Source organism: Hippoglossus hippoglossus, chromosome 18 (genome assembly GCF_009819705.1).
Source record: "Hippoglossus hippoglossus isolate fHipHip1 chromosome 18, fHipHip1.pri, whole genome shotgun sequence".
NCBI lineage: Eukaryota > Metazoa > Chordata > Actinopteri > Pleuronectiformes > Pleuronectidae > Hippoglossus > Hippoglossus hippoglossus.
This window is the reverse complement of record NC_047168.1, coordinates 9,071,588-9,085,134: the sequence shown is the minus strand read 5'-3', so window position 1 is coordinate 9,085,134 and position 13,547 is coordinate 9,071,588. Positions and strand designations below refer to the sequence as shown.

The 13,547-nt window shown below is 45.1% G+C and overlaps 1 protein-coding gene across 1 annotated transcript; it reads right to left on the bottom strand.

Moving 5' to 3' along the window:
• Positions 1-8,093: 8,093 nt before the first annotated feature.
• On the bottom strand, positions 8,094-13,388 carry LOC117779380 (leucine rich adaptor protein 1-like). Its single transcript, XM_034615527.1, has 2 exons — positions 12,941-13,388; positions 8,094-10,015 (listed from the first exon to the last, which is right to left on the bottom strand). Exons 1-2 carry the CDS (start codon positions 13,160-13,162, stop codon positions 9,626-9,628), a joined length of 612 nt encoding a protein of 203 aa, XP_034471418.1. The 5' UTR covers positions 13,163-13,388; the 3' UTR covers positions 8,094-9,625.
• Between the last annotated feature and the right edge of the window lie 159 nt (positions 13,389-13,547).

Below are 13,547 nucleotides of genomic sequence, written 5' to 3'. Positions count from 1 at the left end.
CTGCAGCCGCACATCTATCCTCCCACTGTTTTCAGAAGTGGGCTGCAGTGGAATCCCTGCTATGCCGCATCACTTGCCAAGATCCAGAAATCCCCCATGGATTCAATTTTCCAACCCTGTAGAAGAGAGAAAGAGAACGAGAAGCTAACGGTTCATTTAACTTTCTTCAACCCATTTTTCGCTGCTCTGTTGTGCCACGTGTTTTGTATAAAATGATTCAGATATTATCACGTGCAACATCAGAGGTGCAGCATGACCTCGGAAACACGTTCAGTGTCTGTGCTAAAATATCCACAACTCAAGGATCACTTACTAGAATTGAGGGCTCCTCTTGGATCCCTCTTGGGCAAACTTATCCCGGGACTCATTGCATGCTGGGGACGCAGCTAACAAATTAGCCATCTGGGTGGTGAGGGCGTAAATAAGCTGGTGAAACAAATAGGAAAATCCTCTGTTTCTCATTTCTTGTAGGTCTACGTGCACGGCCTCCTGCACGGGCTGCGTAGAGCGCGTCCACCAAAGGAGACGGCCCTCGAATTGGGACACAGCTTGTGTCTCATGTGTCTCGTGGTGTCTTCCCATCTGTGGACTTATTTCACACTGTCGCTATTGACTAAAGGCAAAGAAATGAAGTTCTTAAAAAACAAACAGGTGGTCATATCTAATGTTATCTCCTGGGGTCATGTTCCCTTCATATATATGACCATGTCTTATCACGTGACCAAAGTTCCATACCCAGGTCATGTGAGGTCATATCTGACATGGTGCATTCCCCTAAAGAAAGCAGTATCACATGGACATGTTCCTGAGAAGCCATTAGCGGAGAAAACTGAATGGCTTCTTCGTTTTTTTTTTTTTTAAGGCCAGGAAATCTACCTTGCTCTTGCAGGACTTCTACCCTATTAGCAATGGGCGCCATCATTCGTCTTCATTAGGCTCTTTTGCAAAAGTACAACATCCACACCCATGTGGCCGCAGGACTCAGGGAAGGTGGAGGGGGGGGAACTGTCAGCGAGTGGTGCACCGGCGATTCCAGCGATGATCCTGTACAGAGGGAATCATTAACTGCCAGCGGCCTGAACACTGTGAGGTCAGCCGCTGCCTCTCGCTTGCATTCGCCCCCCCGACTGTGTGCGTTGAAGCTGATGTCACCTTGGCGTGCAGGCGCTGCCGTATCGACCACATGGATTAACCGTCACCCTGCGCAAACCTTCACATGCACGACAACCCACCAAGGTTGCATGACATCATATGAACCCTATCCACACGCTTAATGAGGAATACAAAAGACAGGAGGTGAACTACCTCACTGTAACACACTGCTGTAACCACACCCCCTTCCCCACCCCGACAGCACAAGTCTCCTGAGTCCTATCAGTAACAGCCTGCTAAGAGGCTTTAACCCCCCCCCACCACCACCAGCCCCTCCCCCAGCACAAAGGGCTGTCTGTTAGGCCAGGGAGGCATCCCAGGAGTCAGCTGAGACAGGTGGCTATCCCCACAGGGTATGTATGTGGGGGCTGGGAGGCTGAACGCTGCAGTAATCAGAGACAAGTCAAGACAAAAGCGCGGTGTTATGTCAGCGGTGTGGGTTTCCAACTGTTCAATGTCTGGGTTAAATGTTTGGTGAAGAGTAACACCACAGCACAGGGAGGGACATAAGAAATAAACTATGTTTTGTTGTGTTTTAACCATCTTTAATGTCACTTATTGCGTGGAAACATAAAATTGAAATACCCAAAGCATTAAATGTTTCTGCACACTGAATAAGGACAGGTATTATGGGGGTGTAGTCATGTATTTTTCTTTTTGGTGACTATAATTGCGCGATGTTTTGTGAGGAAATTGAACATTATCTTGATCAACAACTATCCAGACTGTTTGGCAACAAAACACTTTGCTTATCTTCAAAATAAAAAAATGATTTGACAATTGCCTATTCAGTATTTAATCATTTAAACCCTCGTTTACTTTTTTAATCTCTCGTGCAAAAAAGTACATTTCCTCTGTTGCATTGCATTAGGAAAAAGGCTACTCTCTGCAGGTACTTTATACTTTTAATACATAAAGTAAATTCAAAAGGAAGTACTTATTACTTCTACTTCAGAACATTTGTATATATTTTTGGGGACTTTTAATGAAGTAAAACGTTTCAGTACTCGCTTCACACACGCTGAATTAGTTGATACTGAAGAAACCTTAAAAACAAGTTTTGAATAATAATGAGGAATACATTGTTTTTCCTAAGTCAAGATCGGGGCTGAAAGCTGAGAGCCGTAAGGTTCAATAACTTTCTTACACTCCCTCACATTAACAGGTACCTTTCAGAAAATGTCCATAACCATTAGGGTTGATGACAAATATGGATTTTCAAAAGAGACAGGAAATCGAACTTGTATCATATTTGTTCAACATGTGGACACTCTATCCCTCCGTTTCTCCACCATGACCCGGACTCTAAATCCAGCTCTGTCTTTTGCATGCAGACTTTCAGGTGGATGAGGCCTGATGGTAATTCAAACCTCCCAAAATTACAACCGCTGCGGTGGAATCCATCCAAATCCTGATCGTGTTTTCATTGAAGCTCTGGGATCGGGGGGGCTTTAAGAGGGTGCCAAAGAAAACTCACCAATTTTGCATCCTAATCCCCCCCCCACCGGATATTAGAGGTCCTTTACCTCTTAAACCAAATCACTTGAGCTAAAGTTTCAGGCCGTGTTACACCTGCTTTGAGTTGCAGAGGAAGGGTTTTGGTGGAAAGTCTTGAAGTTTGAACTTAAATGGCACCGGGAACGTTTTTATTGTTACTTTGGGTTGAGATTTTGAGCTAAATGGTGAAACCCAACTTGTATCATGCACATCAGGGCTTGAGGGGGGAATGCCTTGTCTGGTTGTGTGTGTGGATTTGTTGAAACACATTTGTTGATCGGATAGGAACATCTAGAAAACTATGAAGAATTATACAAGTGGGCAGTGATGGGAGCGGGGGTGCTGGTGCATTTTTTTTCCTTTCCCAAGGGGATCACATCTCTTTCCCATGAAGGATGACAGTTTGTGAGGGCGGGCAGTTTTGGGAAAATGGGATCCCACAGTGACGAGAGAGCTGCACGACCCTGTGTGTGAACAGTAATGAAGATACAAAGAGCAAATCCTCACATGAACTCACATGAGTAGAAAATTACAGATCGGAGGAGGGACAGTACAGCCTCGCTCTGATCGAGGAGCTGGAGGCCACAGTCATTGAATTACCAGATTCCTCAGAAGAATTCTTTATGAGAGTTGAAGAAAAATGAAGGAAATTAAAGAAGTAAACACAACAAACGTTGTTATGTTAGCTATTAGTTCCCCCACTCACTTGAAATGCAATGTTGTGACTGGAAACAAAGCTAACTCGCATGATTACAAATGCAAACATGCACCAGTTAAAGGACGCCCCATTACACTCAAGATCCTGCCAAACCAGTTGTGCCAGGTAAATCTTTGAATTTCACAGTATACCAGTTTTAAATCTGGTGTCTAAATAAAGGCCTTCAAACGGCAACTTTCCCAAAGCCGATAAGAGGGAACAACAATGGCATTCAGAAGTTATTTTACACCCCCACCAATGCTAACACCCTATGTCGACATATTAAAGAAAATGGAAAAGTGGATCCACTCCACTCAATTAAATGGTTTCTTCCTTGGGTCATGCCCCACCCCTCCACAAAATCCCATGTAAATTGGTTGACAGTTTTTGCAAAATCCTGCTAACAGACAAACAGCAGTGATAACATAACCTCCTTGCTGGAGGTAATGATAGTATTTGCGTAACTACTCTCAATGAGGACAAATGTTCTGCACTTCAAATAACACAACCCCGAAAAAAATCCTCCTCTTGGGCAGATTAAGTAAAACATGAGGTAATATCCAGCAAATTGGAAGAATATCCAAATCATTTCATCACGTCTTGACCCCTACAGGTCAATCAATTGTAACGCTGTCCTGCTGACCCCAAACTGCCCTCGTTTGACTTGAATGAGTGTCCAGGGAATAACAAAGCACTCGTCCACAGGGAAACGTTTTGGTCAACCGTGTTTGCCAACCAACACGCCGTCCCCTGCTCGGCTCCTTAAATGGACGGGGTCAGCTGGTTGCCGGGAAACCCTTGAAAGGATTTTTGACATTTTGGCTTCATGGTGCCGGTTGCTGGGAGAGCTGCTCAAATCCCAGAGTCAGAGAGGAAGTTCTCAGTGTGAGAATATCTCCACAGGCGGTCCCTGTCCATTTGTGATGGCATAATTGTCCTCTTTTACATTACAAGTGAAATACATGAACATGGGCCTTCCAAAGACAAATCTGAAATACAGCGGGAGAGATCACGTCCGCTGTCATGTCCCGGCTTCTGTAAACCTCAAAGCAACCGTGATAACACATTTCTCTCCGTCTCTTTCATGACTCACAACACGGCTGTCAAAGAGCAAAGCAAAAGTTCAAAAGCTCTGACAGGGTCAGTGCCTTCTCTAGAAGTCCCTTTGATTTTCTAATATAGTCACAGAAAGGCTCCCTGGCCTGGGTAGAAAGAGGAAAAAGGGGAGTGTAAAAAAGGGGGGGAGGGCGGGGGGGGGATCAAATGGGATAGAGGTTTGTTTTGTTCTCTCCTCTCGATCTGCCGAAGGTTCCTGGCTGATGGGGCCTGCTGTTTAATCTCAGCTGGCTCAACGGCTCGGCCCGCGGAAGTGCAGTCAGGAGAGGCGTCTAATGCCGGGGAGTCATCGCACAGCGTGGGTGTCACAGGGTGAATCAACACACGCCAAGTTAAAACCGGAGCAACGAATGGAAGATGGCTTAAGACAATGCTGAAGGAGTCTGAGCCAAATACCCCAGAAGGACTTTCTGTGTCAGGACTGGTGCCTACTCCCTCTTCCGTAGATTCACCGTGTCCTTTACCTGCACTGTTCAGAGCCGACAACACGTTCTCCACAGATGGTGAAACGCACCGGTCTCCAGGGTAAAGGTTACACTCATGTGACTAATGATGACTTATTGGCTCCGAGCACAATGATTTGTGAAAGGGCCTTGTGTGGGAAAGCATAATAGTGAAGTACATCCTATGTTGACATTAGATGTGGTCACAGTGTAGAACTGGTTCCACCAGTTTGTGCCTTTCCATTGGAAAATAATTTCACAACGAGCCATTGAGTTTATTAGACACTTTCCTCGCACCTCTCACCATTCATGAAGTTCTGTGTTTGGTTTTCTCAGGTGTCTTGTGTGGGATGTTTACAGAAGCTTCCAGAGGGGGCGTTTCTCCAAAATCGCAGCTGAGGAATTCAAGAGAGAGCAGAGGGCGGCCATTGTTGAAGCCTAATATATTTGCGCTGACGGAAATAGTGGCCCCGTCCCGATACCGGTTGAATGAATGCAGTGGTTGAGAGGGAGAGCGGATTTCACATGGCCCTGCAGTGATTCATGGTTGCACAGGCTGGCACGGGGCCAACTGAGAGCTCTTGTATAATCTACCCAAGTACTGAGTTGACATAATATGACATCCACTCATGTAATGAAGGAATGACGTATGTGCCTAGTCTGACGTTGAACGCCATCGCTGCATCCCCGATGAGGAACATCTCGTGTGTGTGGTACAGCATCAGGCTTGTGGCTATAACCCTTGACGTCCGTTAAGTATTTTTCCGAGACGAAACGAGATATTCATGCGATGGGACGGTGCCTTATTAAGTTTTCCACGGGCTTCATAAATCTCCCAACATGGAGCTCCTCGTGTCTGGGAATGCAATAAGGCTGACATGGCGGATCTAATGTGCAACATCCATCACGGGCGTAAGCATGACCACACAGCACCGAGCCATCACAAACGTTCAGACGTTAGGTTGATGGCGTAATGCACGAGACTACGATCCACTTTGGTTTAACAGGTTATAGATGTAGATTCATTCTCTAGTCTTTCTTAAGTTGTTAGAGAAATGGCCACTGTGAAAAGCACCGCCGGGCCCGGGGAGCAGATCACCTAATTAAACCAGAATAAAGTGCCTTAACGTTTGTGTGTGTATATACTCAGTGTCTGTGGCTTCCTGTCTGAGGGGTCCACTGTGTCTCCGGCTCGTTTGATCCCCCGGCTAAAAACCTACTCCAGTAACCCATATCCTGTATCCTCAATTGGTAGCACAGTGACAGCTTCCCAGATACCAGACAGTATCGGTTTCCCTTCATCTTGTGGCAAAGGCCCAACTCCAGTGCCTAATTTGCTAATGGATCCCTGCTGGAAGCTGCCGTCTGGACTGCATGCGAGCGTAATTGTGTTCAAATGATGTAAGTGGTGGGGGGGGGGACTAAAGGGATGAATAAATCACTATTTCGCACTCTGCTCCCAAACACAGGGAGATGCAGTTGATATTCTTTCTGTTTGCTCTTTCTTTCCCCGCAGAGCCTGGATGTCATTCACCCTCAGCACGTTGGGACTACGAATGCTGACAGGAGGATTTTTACTTTACTTCTGCAATATAAACTAATAGCAGGTTTTCGCTCTTACTTTCTAAGAGGAATAATTATATGATAATATGGACTTGGGGGAAAAAAATTTAGGCCTGAAGCTGGAGGAACAGGAAAAATTCAGTTTTTTTTTCAAATGTGACTGGAGGATTTGATGAAAGACTGCACTTATCCTCGCCACAAAGAACTTGTTTAAATGGTTCTTCCTTTCATGTACGACATACACACTTATAGGAAAACGTCTGTTCATGTGTGCTGTACCATGTCGCTCTCAGGAGGGTTTTTGACTCAAGACTTATTAGAACATAAACCTGCAGAACCTGTTTCCTTTCGTCCAATTATTTCAAGGCCACTGGCTCCTCGTCTCAACATGCTACCCCAGGGGACACTAGCCCCCAATCAGCGAAGACATGGTTATATTTGTTCAGACATGGAATTTAGACAAGCTGAAAAAAAAAAAAACTCCTTGTGTTTTTAATTGAATCGCTGACAGGCAGGTCATGGTGCCACTCACAAGGCTCTTTTGGTTTAGTGGCCTTAGTCTGGTTCAGCCTGACAGGGAGCTTAAGCTTGGGGAAAGCCTCTGGGAGGTAGAGATAAGGGAAGGCAGCATAAAACCAAATAAAGCTGCTTTGCACTTGGAGTGAGACAAAGTTACAAGTGCTTAATGTGCCTGGATAAAGCGATTATACGATATCTGTCTGGAACTAATGTAACGCTAAGTGTCCTTTATGTCCGATCTTGTTAGTTTGCCAGTTTCGTACAAGGCTCGAAGACTGTCGCCCCATTCAGAAAACATCCACAGAATCACTCGTCACAGCTGCTCATTCCAAATAAAACCAGAACATATATGGACTCTGTGAATAACAAAGCATTTCCAAAACTGGATCATGATGTCAGATCCCCAGTGTGACAGCTAGTGAAGTATCGTGCCCTCATTCATTTGCAAGCCAAAGATGCCACGGTTCCCGTTTTTTCCAATAATGACTTTCCCCTGTATTCTATGTCTGGAACTTCAATTATCACGTGAAAGATAAGAAGCTGGCGAGATGAAATAGGAAAAAAACTAAAAAAAAACATTACAGGCCTTCACATATTCTACGTGGGTTGGCATTTCACTTCCAAGTCTAGTGTTATTTTAAATGTCATTCAGTTCGAGCATTGCACAGATGAAAGATAATTATAAGGTTTCGGGAAACATCATTCCTCGTCTGTGATTGACGTTTGCAAGGCCGTCCTAGCCTTCCTCCGCTTAGAGCTTGCTAATTAAAGTACAAATAAGCACGTGTCTCCCAAATTTATAAACCCTCTCCCTGCTTTTGTGTTTTATCGAAGGAATGTGACAAAGTGAATTAACGAGGGTAATTGTCCTCGGCACATTTCACAGGGGCACCGTCAAGTCGGACTTTATTATTCAGAGATTATTCTTAACTCAATTTTACCACAAAGGGAACGTGGCATAATGTTCGCTTTCCATCCCATTAAGGTTCCATAATAAGGTCGGTGAACTGCTTTTTTCTAAAAATGGACACTTACTCAGTTCAGTTTAGGAACGTGCGTTTTTTCTTTGCATTCAAAACGTAACACAATGCGAGCCGAGACGAGAGTTACAATATATTATTATTTCATTTCTGACAACAACAAAATCATCAGCAGTCAATAAAGCCATTTCCAAAGCAGGCAGCGTTACAAATACAAACAAATCAACACATTTGGGAGTTAAAAACCCAAAACAACACACTTAAGCACAGCGATGTAAAGCTCTCATTAAACCTTTTTTAAACAACCGAGAATTCAAAAATGTGCCCACAAAGCAAACATGTGTTTCTCTTCTGTCCGCCATCAGCAAATCTCCCATCTGGTGTTAACAGGGTTTTCGCCTCAGGCCTAAATGATCTATCAGACAATGAAACTGCTTTGTGTTTTTTGTTTTTTTTTCAGTCAAGCATCTGTGCTTTCAAATGTGCAACTAATCTCCCGTGTGTAAGACTTCTTGTCGTGAATTCTCCACTTGCTGAGTGCGGCTCAGCTTAGGGGGACTTGCATCAGTCAAAAACAATGAAGTGAAAAACAATGAATAGCTTAACACACACAGTAGGTGGTGCTCGGCGTTTTGGCATCAAAACAAATTGCACTTGCTGTAACACTTGAACCAACCACTTTGCCACTTGGAGCAGCGCAGGGGCTCTTGAATCGCTCGGCACGAAATGTCCAATTTTCCAAATGGCTGCTAAATCCTAATCTACTCCTTGACTCAGATCTGCTGATTGCAGATTGACCTCGCGCACAATCACACCAGTCGAACGGTCCACAGGTCGAGAAGGAAACTGCTTCAATCCACCCTTGGCTAGGAAGAAAATAAACTCCTGAGGTGTTAGCTAACGTCCGGTCTCTCTGCACCTTTTTGGTTTATTCAATCTGAATTATTAACAAAAAAATTAAGACGTAAAGGAACAGTTACAGCATTTTCACTTGCATTTGGACATTAAGGCGACATCCACACAGCTACGTTTTCTTTTGAAAACCGATCTCTGTCCACACAAGCGTTTTGGCTCCAAATCAGTTTTAATCCTTGTCCATAGTGACACGCCTGAAAACTTATATCACGTGACTGCTCATGCACACTGGGCATGCACGTGTCGGTGTAAACAGGAAAGCATGAGTGATCGTCTCCTACACATGAAAGCACTAGTATCATTGTAAAATGCAAACAGCTGCTGGCAGAGAGTTCAGCAATGCTTGGAATTGACAACCCATGTTGCGTTCTTCACTGGTAGCCGAGGCTAATGACGGTTGTTTTTCTTCCAGAAGGGGGGCTGGAGCCAGACGAATCAGCGAAGGCTATATCGTGACTCCAAAAGACCCAATCAGCACGAGGTTGCGAGTGTCTACTTCATGGTTTTCAAGCAACAGGCCCTTCAGTAGCAGAGTTAATTACACTAAAAACGTAGTAGTGTGGATGTAGCAAGTGGCAAAGGTCTGATGAGGTGTGTCAAATCGGTAACGTAAGGAAGCTGGTTTCAATGTTAAAAAATCAAAATGACTTATTTGGTAAGATATTAGAAAAAATGTGATGCGTGTGGGGAAAAAAACAACACGACAACTTTAGTCTTTGAACAACGCGTTTAGCTCAGCATCATTATCCAAAGCAGTAGTATTCATCCGACTCCACCCTGAGTTTCAGCGGCGACTTGCTGAAGGAATCACCGTCGATTACAGTTTTCTCCACAAAGCATTCGAGGTCCGAGGGCGACGGATCATCGGGGAGATCTTCTGCTAGAGTGTCCAGGTAGCTGCCGACCGACAGGCCGTCCAGGTCGTCGCTGTTGCCGTCGTTCAAGCTGTTGAAGCTGCCGCGCAGCGATGTGCCGTCCTGGCTGTCTGATAGGCTGTACAAGCTGCCCGTCAGGCTGCCATCTTGGCTGGCGGCGCCTCCCTTGTCCTCGATCATCCAGCGGATGGACTCTATGCCCTCGTTGATGGACATGAGCTGCTGCATCAGCTTCACGTCGATGGCTCGTAGATGTGCCTGTTGGACGAGAACATCGCAGTCAGGTCACGATACATACAGATGATCAACATTTAAGAGGGATTATCAGATTTGGGGATTTGCTGATGTTATTATCACATCGTATAAGATAAGAATTCCTTGCATCAATAAGGCTATGCAGAGAAGCTAGTTAGCTTAGCATCAATATGGTAAAGGCCTAGCCTGGCTCTGTCCTAAGGCACCAATTAGCACATTTAAAGACAAACATCTGAGGGCTTGGGTAATATGCTGAACTCTGGACCATTTTGCAAGCTACAACCTCATGTTGTAAATAGCAAATAAACATGAGAACTTGCAATCTTCACGTGTATTCCACAGAAAATGTCAACCCAGCTGCTGCATGAAACAGTGTGGCCCTCAGAAGTAGAATACAAGTCAGCAGAAAACGCAACAGCACGTGCTTCATTGTTAACTATTGTCAGCCTTGAGGTTCAAAGTGCAGTGGTTAGACCCTGGAGAACAGCAGGTGAGATAACTGCTCACGCCACGAGGTCCATTGAGTGACTGTCCTGGAGCTGTCGATCGTGTCATCAGCGATTGAAACGTGAAGATGATGTACTGTAATGAAAACTGCATGACATGACTGAGAGCTCCAGAGTAGCACGACCTTACATTGAGTTGTTTCCTCAACTGTAAGCTCCCTTTTGTCGTCTAATGTCTGGAACATTTTGTGCTATTTTGTCTGGACTATCGGGCTTTTGTTAGGAACAAAGACGCCCAAACTATGCGTCGCTGAAGAAAGGAGGACGTGTAATCGCCGTGTAGCTGCACAGCCAGGAGACGCAGCTCATCCAGGATAATGAATGACGTGGCTACTTTACACAGTATGACCATTAACTCAACTCCCCGCCACGACAAGCCCTGCCATTGATTGTGGATGGAAGTGGACAGCCTGCGGAGCCATTCAGAGGGATTCCTCTGCGTCGACTGGGTGACGAACGCCCCGGTCAGAAACAGCTGGAACATCCTGCCACGGTTAAAACGCACTGAGACAGATGTAGGCCGGACGGGGCTGGTACAGTGTTTCAGACAGCTGGCTTCACGCAACAGCCTTTTCTCTGTGGATTTAAAACCGGCCATGCCACTGTGTTTGTTTTGTGTGTGCTACCACAAGCCTTATACAAACACGGAGTGGCGCACAAGCAGCTTTTTTCATGTTGGAGGGCCCCCAGTGCATCAGTATCACAAAATGAGTTTAGGAAACACAATTAGTGCTGCACTGGATGGCAACACTGAAGCTGCAACAGCGTTCAGTCATATGAAACTAATAAGAGCTGGCCGTGATCTTTTTTGGGGGGAACAGCACATTTCAGAGTTCATTTGCTCCTCTGACAGGCTGTAGATTCTTGTAGCCTCTCAAACTAATGTAGGTGAGTCAGAAGTGTGTGTTTGTGTGCGTATGGTAGACTTGTGCACAATCAAAACCGGGCAGTTTGGCTGGATTGGTGGTAAAGCGGGCCACAACAACAAGAAGGCCCAAGATGGCTCGAATTCGGAATGAGCGCTCTACAGATAACAGACCAACAACAGACTTGATTCATATTTAAAAGTAGATCCTTTGTCCTCAAATGGCTGCATATACTTGCAAAAAAGTTAGGTGTAAACTGGGGGGAGAAGGTTTTTACATTTGCAAAGACAAAACCAGAGCTAATTATACGTCTCAATGCTCCGTCACGTCAACATCGAACTAAGCCTATCAAGGCAGAGTGTCCCAGGGCGATGACACAGCCCTGCCACAGTCTGCAGAACTCGGTCAACTTGGCCATCTGCTCAGGAATCCTAATACCCTCTGTGACCTTACTTACTGCGTGCGGGGCCTCTGCTCTGACTCTGCTGTAACAAGCGTGGCATTTGAAAAAAAAAAAGGGAAAAAAGGGGAAGATTTAATGCCGAGGGTTAGCAGATAAAAAGCATGTAACGGTTGGAAAGGTAATTACACAGGCACTGCTGGGATTTCAGGGTAGTTTGAATCACAAGAGGGAGGAGAGATCCCCCTCGAGTGTGGAGCATTCATCAGCAGAGCTCTGTCTGACTGGTGTGGTACTGTAGGTGTGAACGGCTCTCACCTACTGACCAGTTTCTTGGTGAGTTTGAAAGACTCGGGGCAACAACCGCCCCCCCCCCCCCACTGACCACTTTGCATTTAACAACCACATGCTGACATGAAGACCTGTTTTGCATCTAGCGTCGGCATTTCCTGTAGAGGCCTAATAAAGGTGATTAGAGCCTATAAAGAAGAGTTATAATCACATTAAACTTACCCGACATGAAAGAATGCTAAATAGTAGGGCTGGGCGATAACGGTTACATTTTTGTCCTTATCACGATATATGTCACAATATTATTTATTTCAAGTTTGTATGATTTTTGCACCCGAGTGAAAGTTGTGGTTTGAAATTCCAGAATCTGAGGAAGATCAATTGTGTTTTTACCTCCACGATCCATAAGCAATATATCGATATATTGATTTGTTATACTGCTATCAATGATAATTATTGATGTAGTTTTATCACCCAGCTCTTCTAAGTAACCATGGTGATTGGTTCTATAAGATATTGTTTTCATTATTTCTAACGTTGGTAAATAACTAAAAAGTTTAGAATTGTGATGTTATTACATGTTGGTAAATATGTATATATATAAATTTTGCATTTCATTAATGATTTTCCATAGCTTCTATATTTCCATACATTTACAAGTACTTTACTGATGTCTATCTATAACTGCCCTTGCTGCTGTAACATTGCAAATGTATAATAAAGGCTTATAAAGGATTATCTGATCTTATTTTAAACTTGCAATGTCCCCTGTTCCAAGTGGTTCGTTGCATGTGCAGCTAATCAAACTCACACTGTGACAACTTATTCCTTCAGTCAAACAGGACAGAGACAAAGGCCAACTCACCATTTCTTGTTTGAGGAATTGCATTTTGCTCTCCAGTCGCTTCAAGTCTCCAGAGTTGGCACAGCACTTGTTGTAGTTGACTAAATGCGGCGGCGTGGACTTCTCGTGCTTGTCGTGATGTTTTCCTCCAACGAGGGAGCGAATGAGACTGTCCGGCACTTTGCGACCCAGCTTGGTCTCTATATCCTTCAAGTCGGGCAACGCGCTGCTATCCCCGTCCATGGCGGTGAGACGGAGAGATGGCACACAAAAGCCTCGCTGCGTGCCGGGGTTTGAAACCGGCGGAGGCGCGCAATTACGCACGGGGAGCCACGACCAGGAGAAGAGTTGATTCACAGCTCGGCGTGCGCTCCTCACAACTTATTGCTCGCACAGTGAAGTGATGAGCCACAAACTCTGCACCTCTATCTCCCCCCCCCCCCCAACAGACCTCCCACTGGAGCTGTGTGGCCAGTAGAGACCGCTCACTGACAACTCGCACTGCGTAAAACCCTCCCACAGGGGGAGCTTCCTCTGAAACCAGACACCACACAGGTGAGGTGTTGTGAAACAAAAGGTACACGAGGGGATACATTCTTCAGGGTTTATAGATTGAATTGGGAGGCAC

Excerpts from the sequence above, each read along its gene's own strand:
- LOC117779380 (XM_034615527.1), bottom strand. The coding sequence starts at position 13,162 with ATGGACGGGGATAGCAGCGCGTTGCCCGACTTGAAGGATATAGAGACC. Across the intron at positions 10,016-12,940 it reads AATTCCTCAAACAAGAAATG|GCACATCTACGAGCCATCGA; the intron begins GTGAGTTGGCCT and ends CTCGTCCAACAG.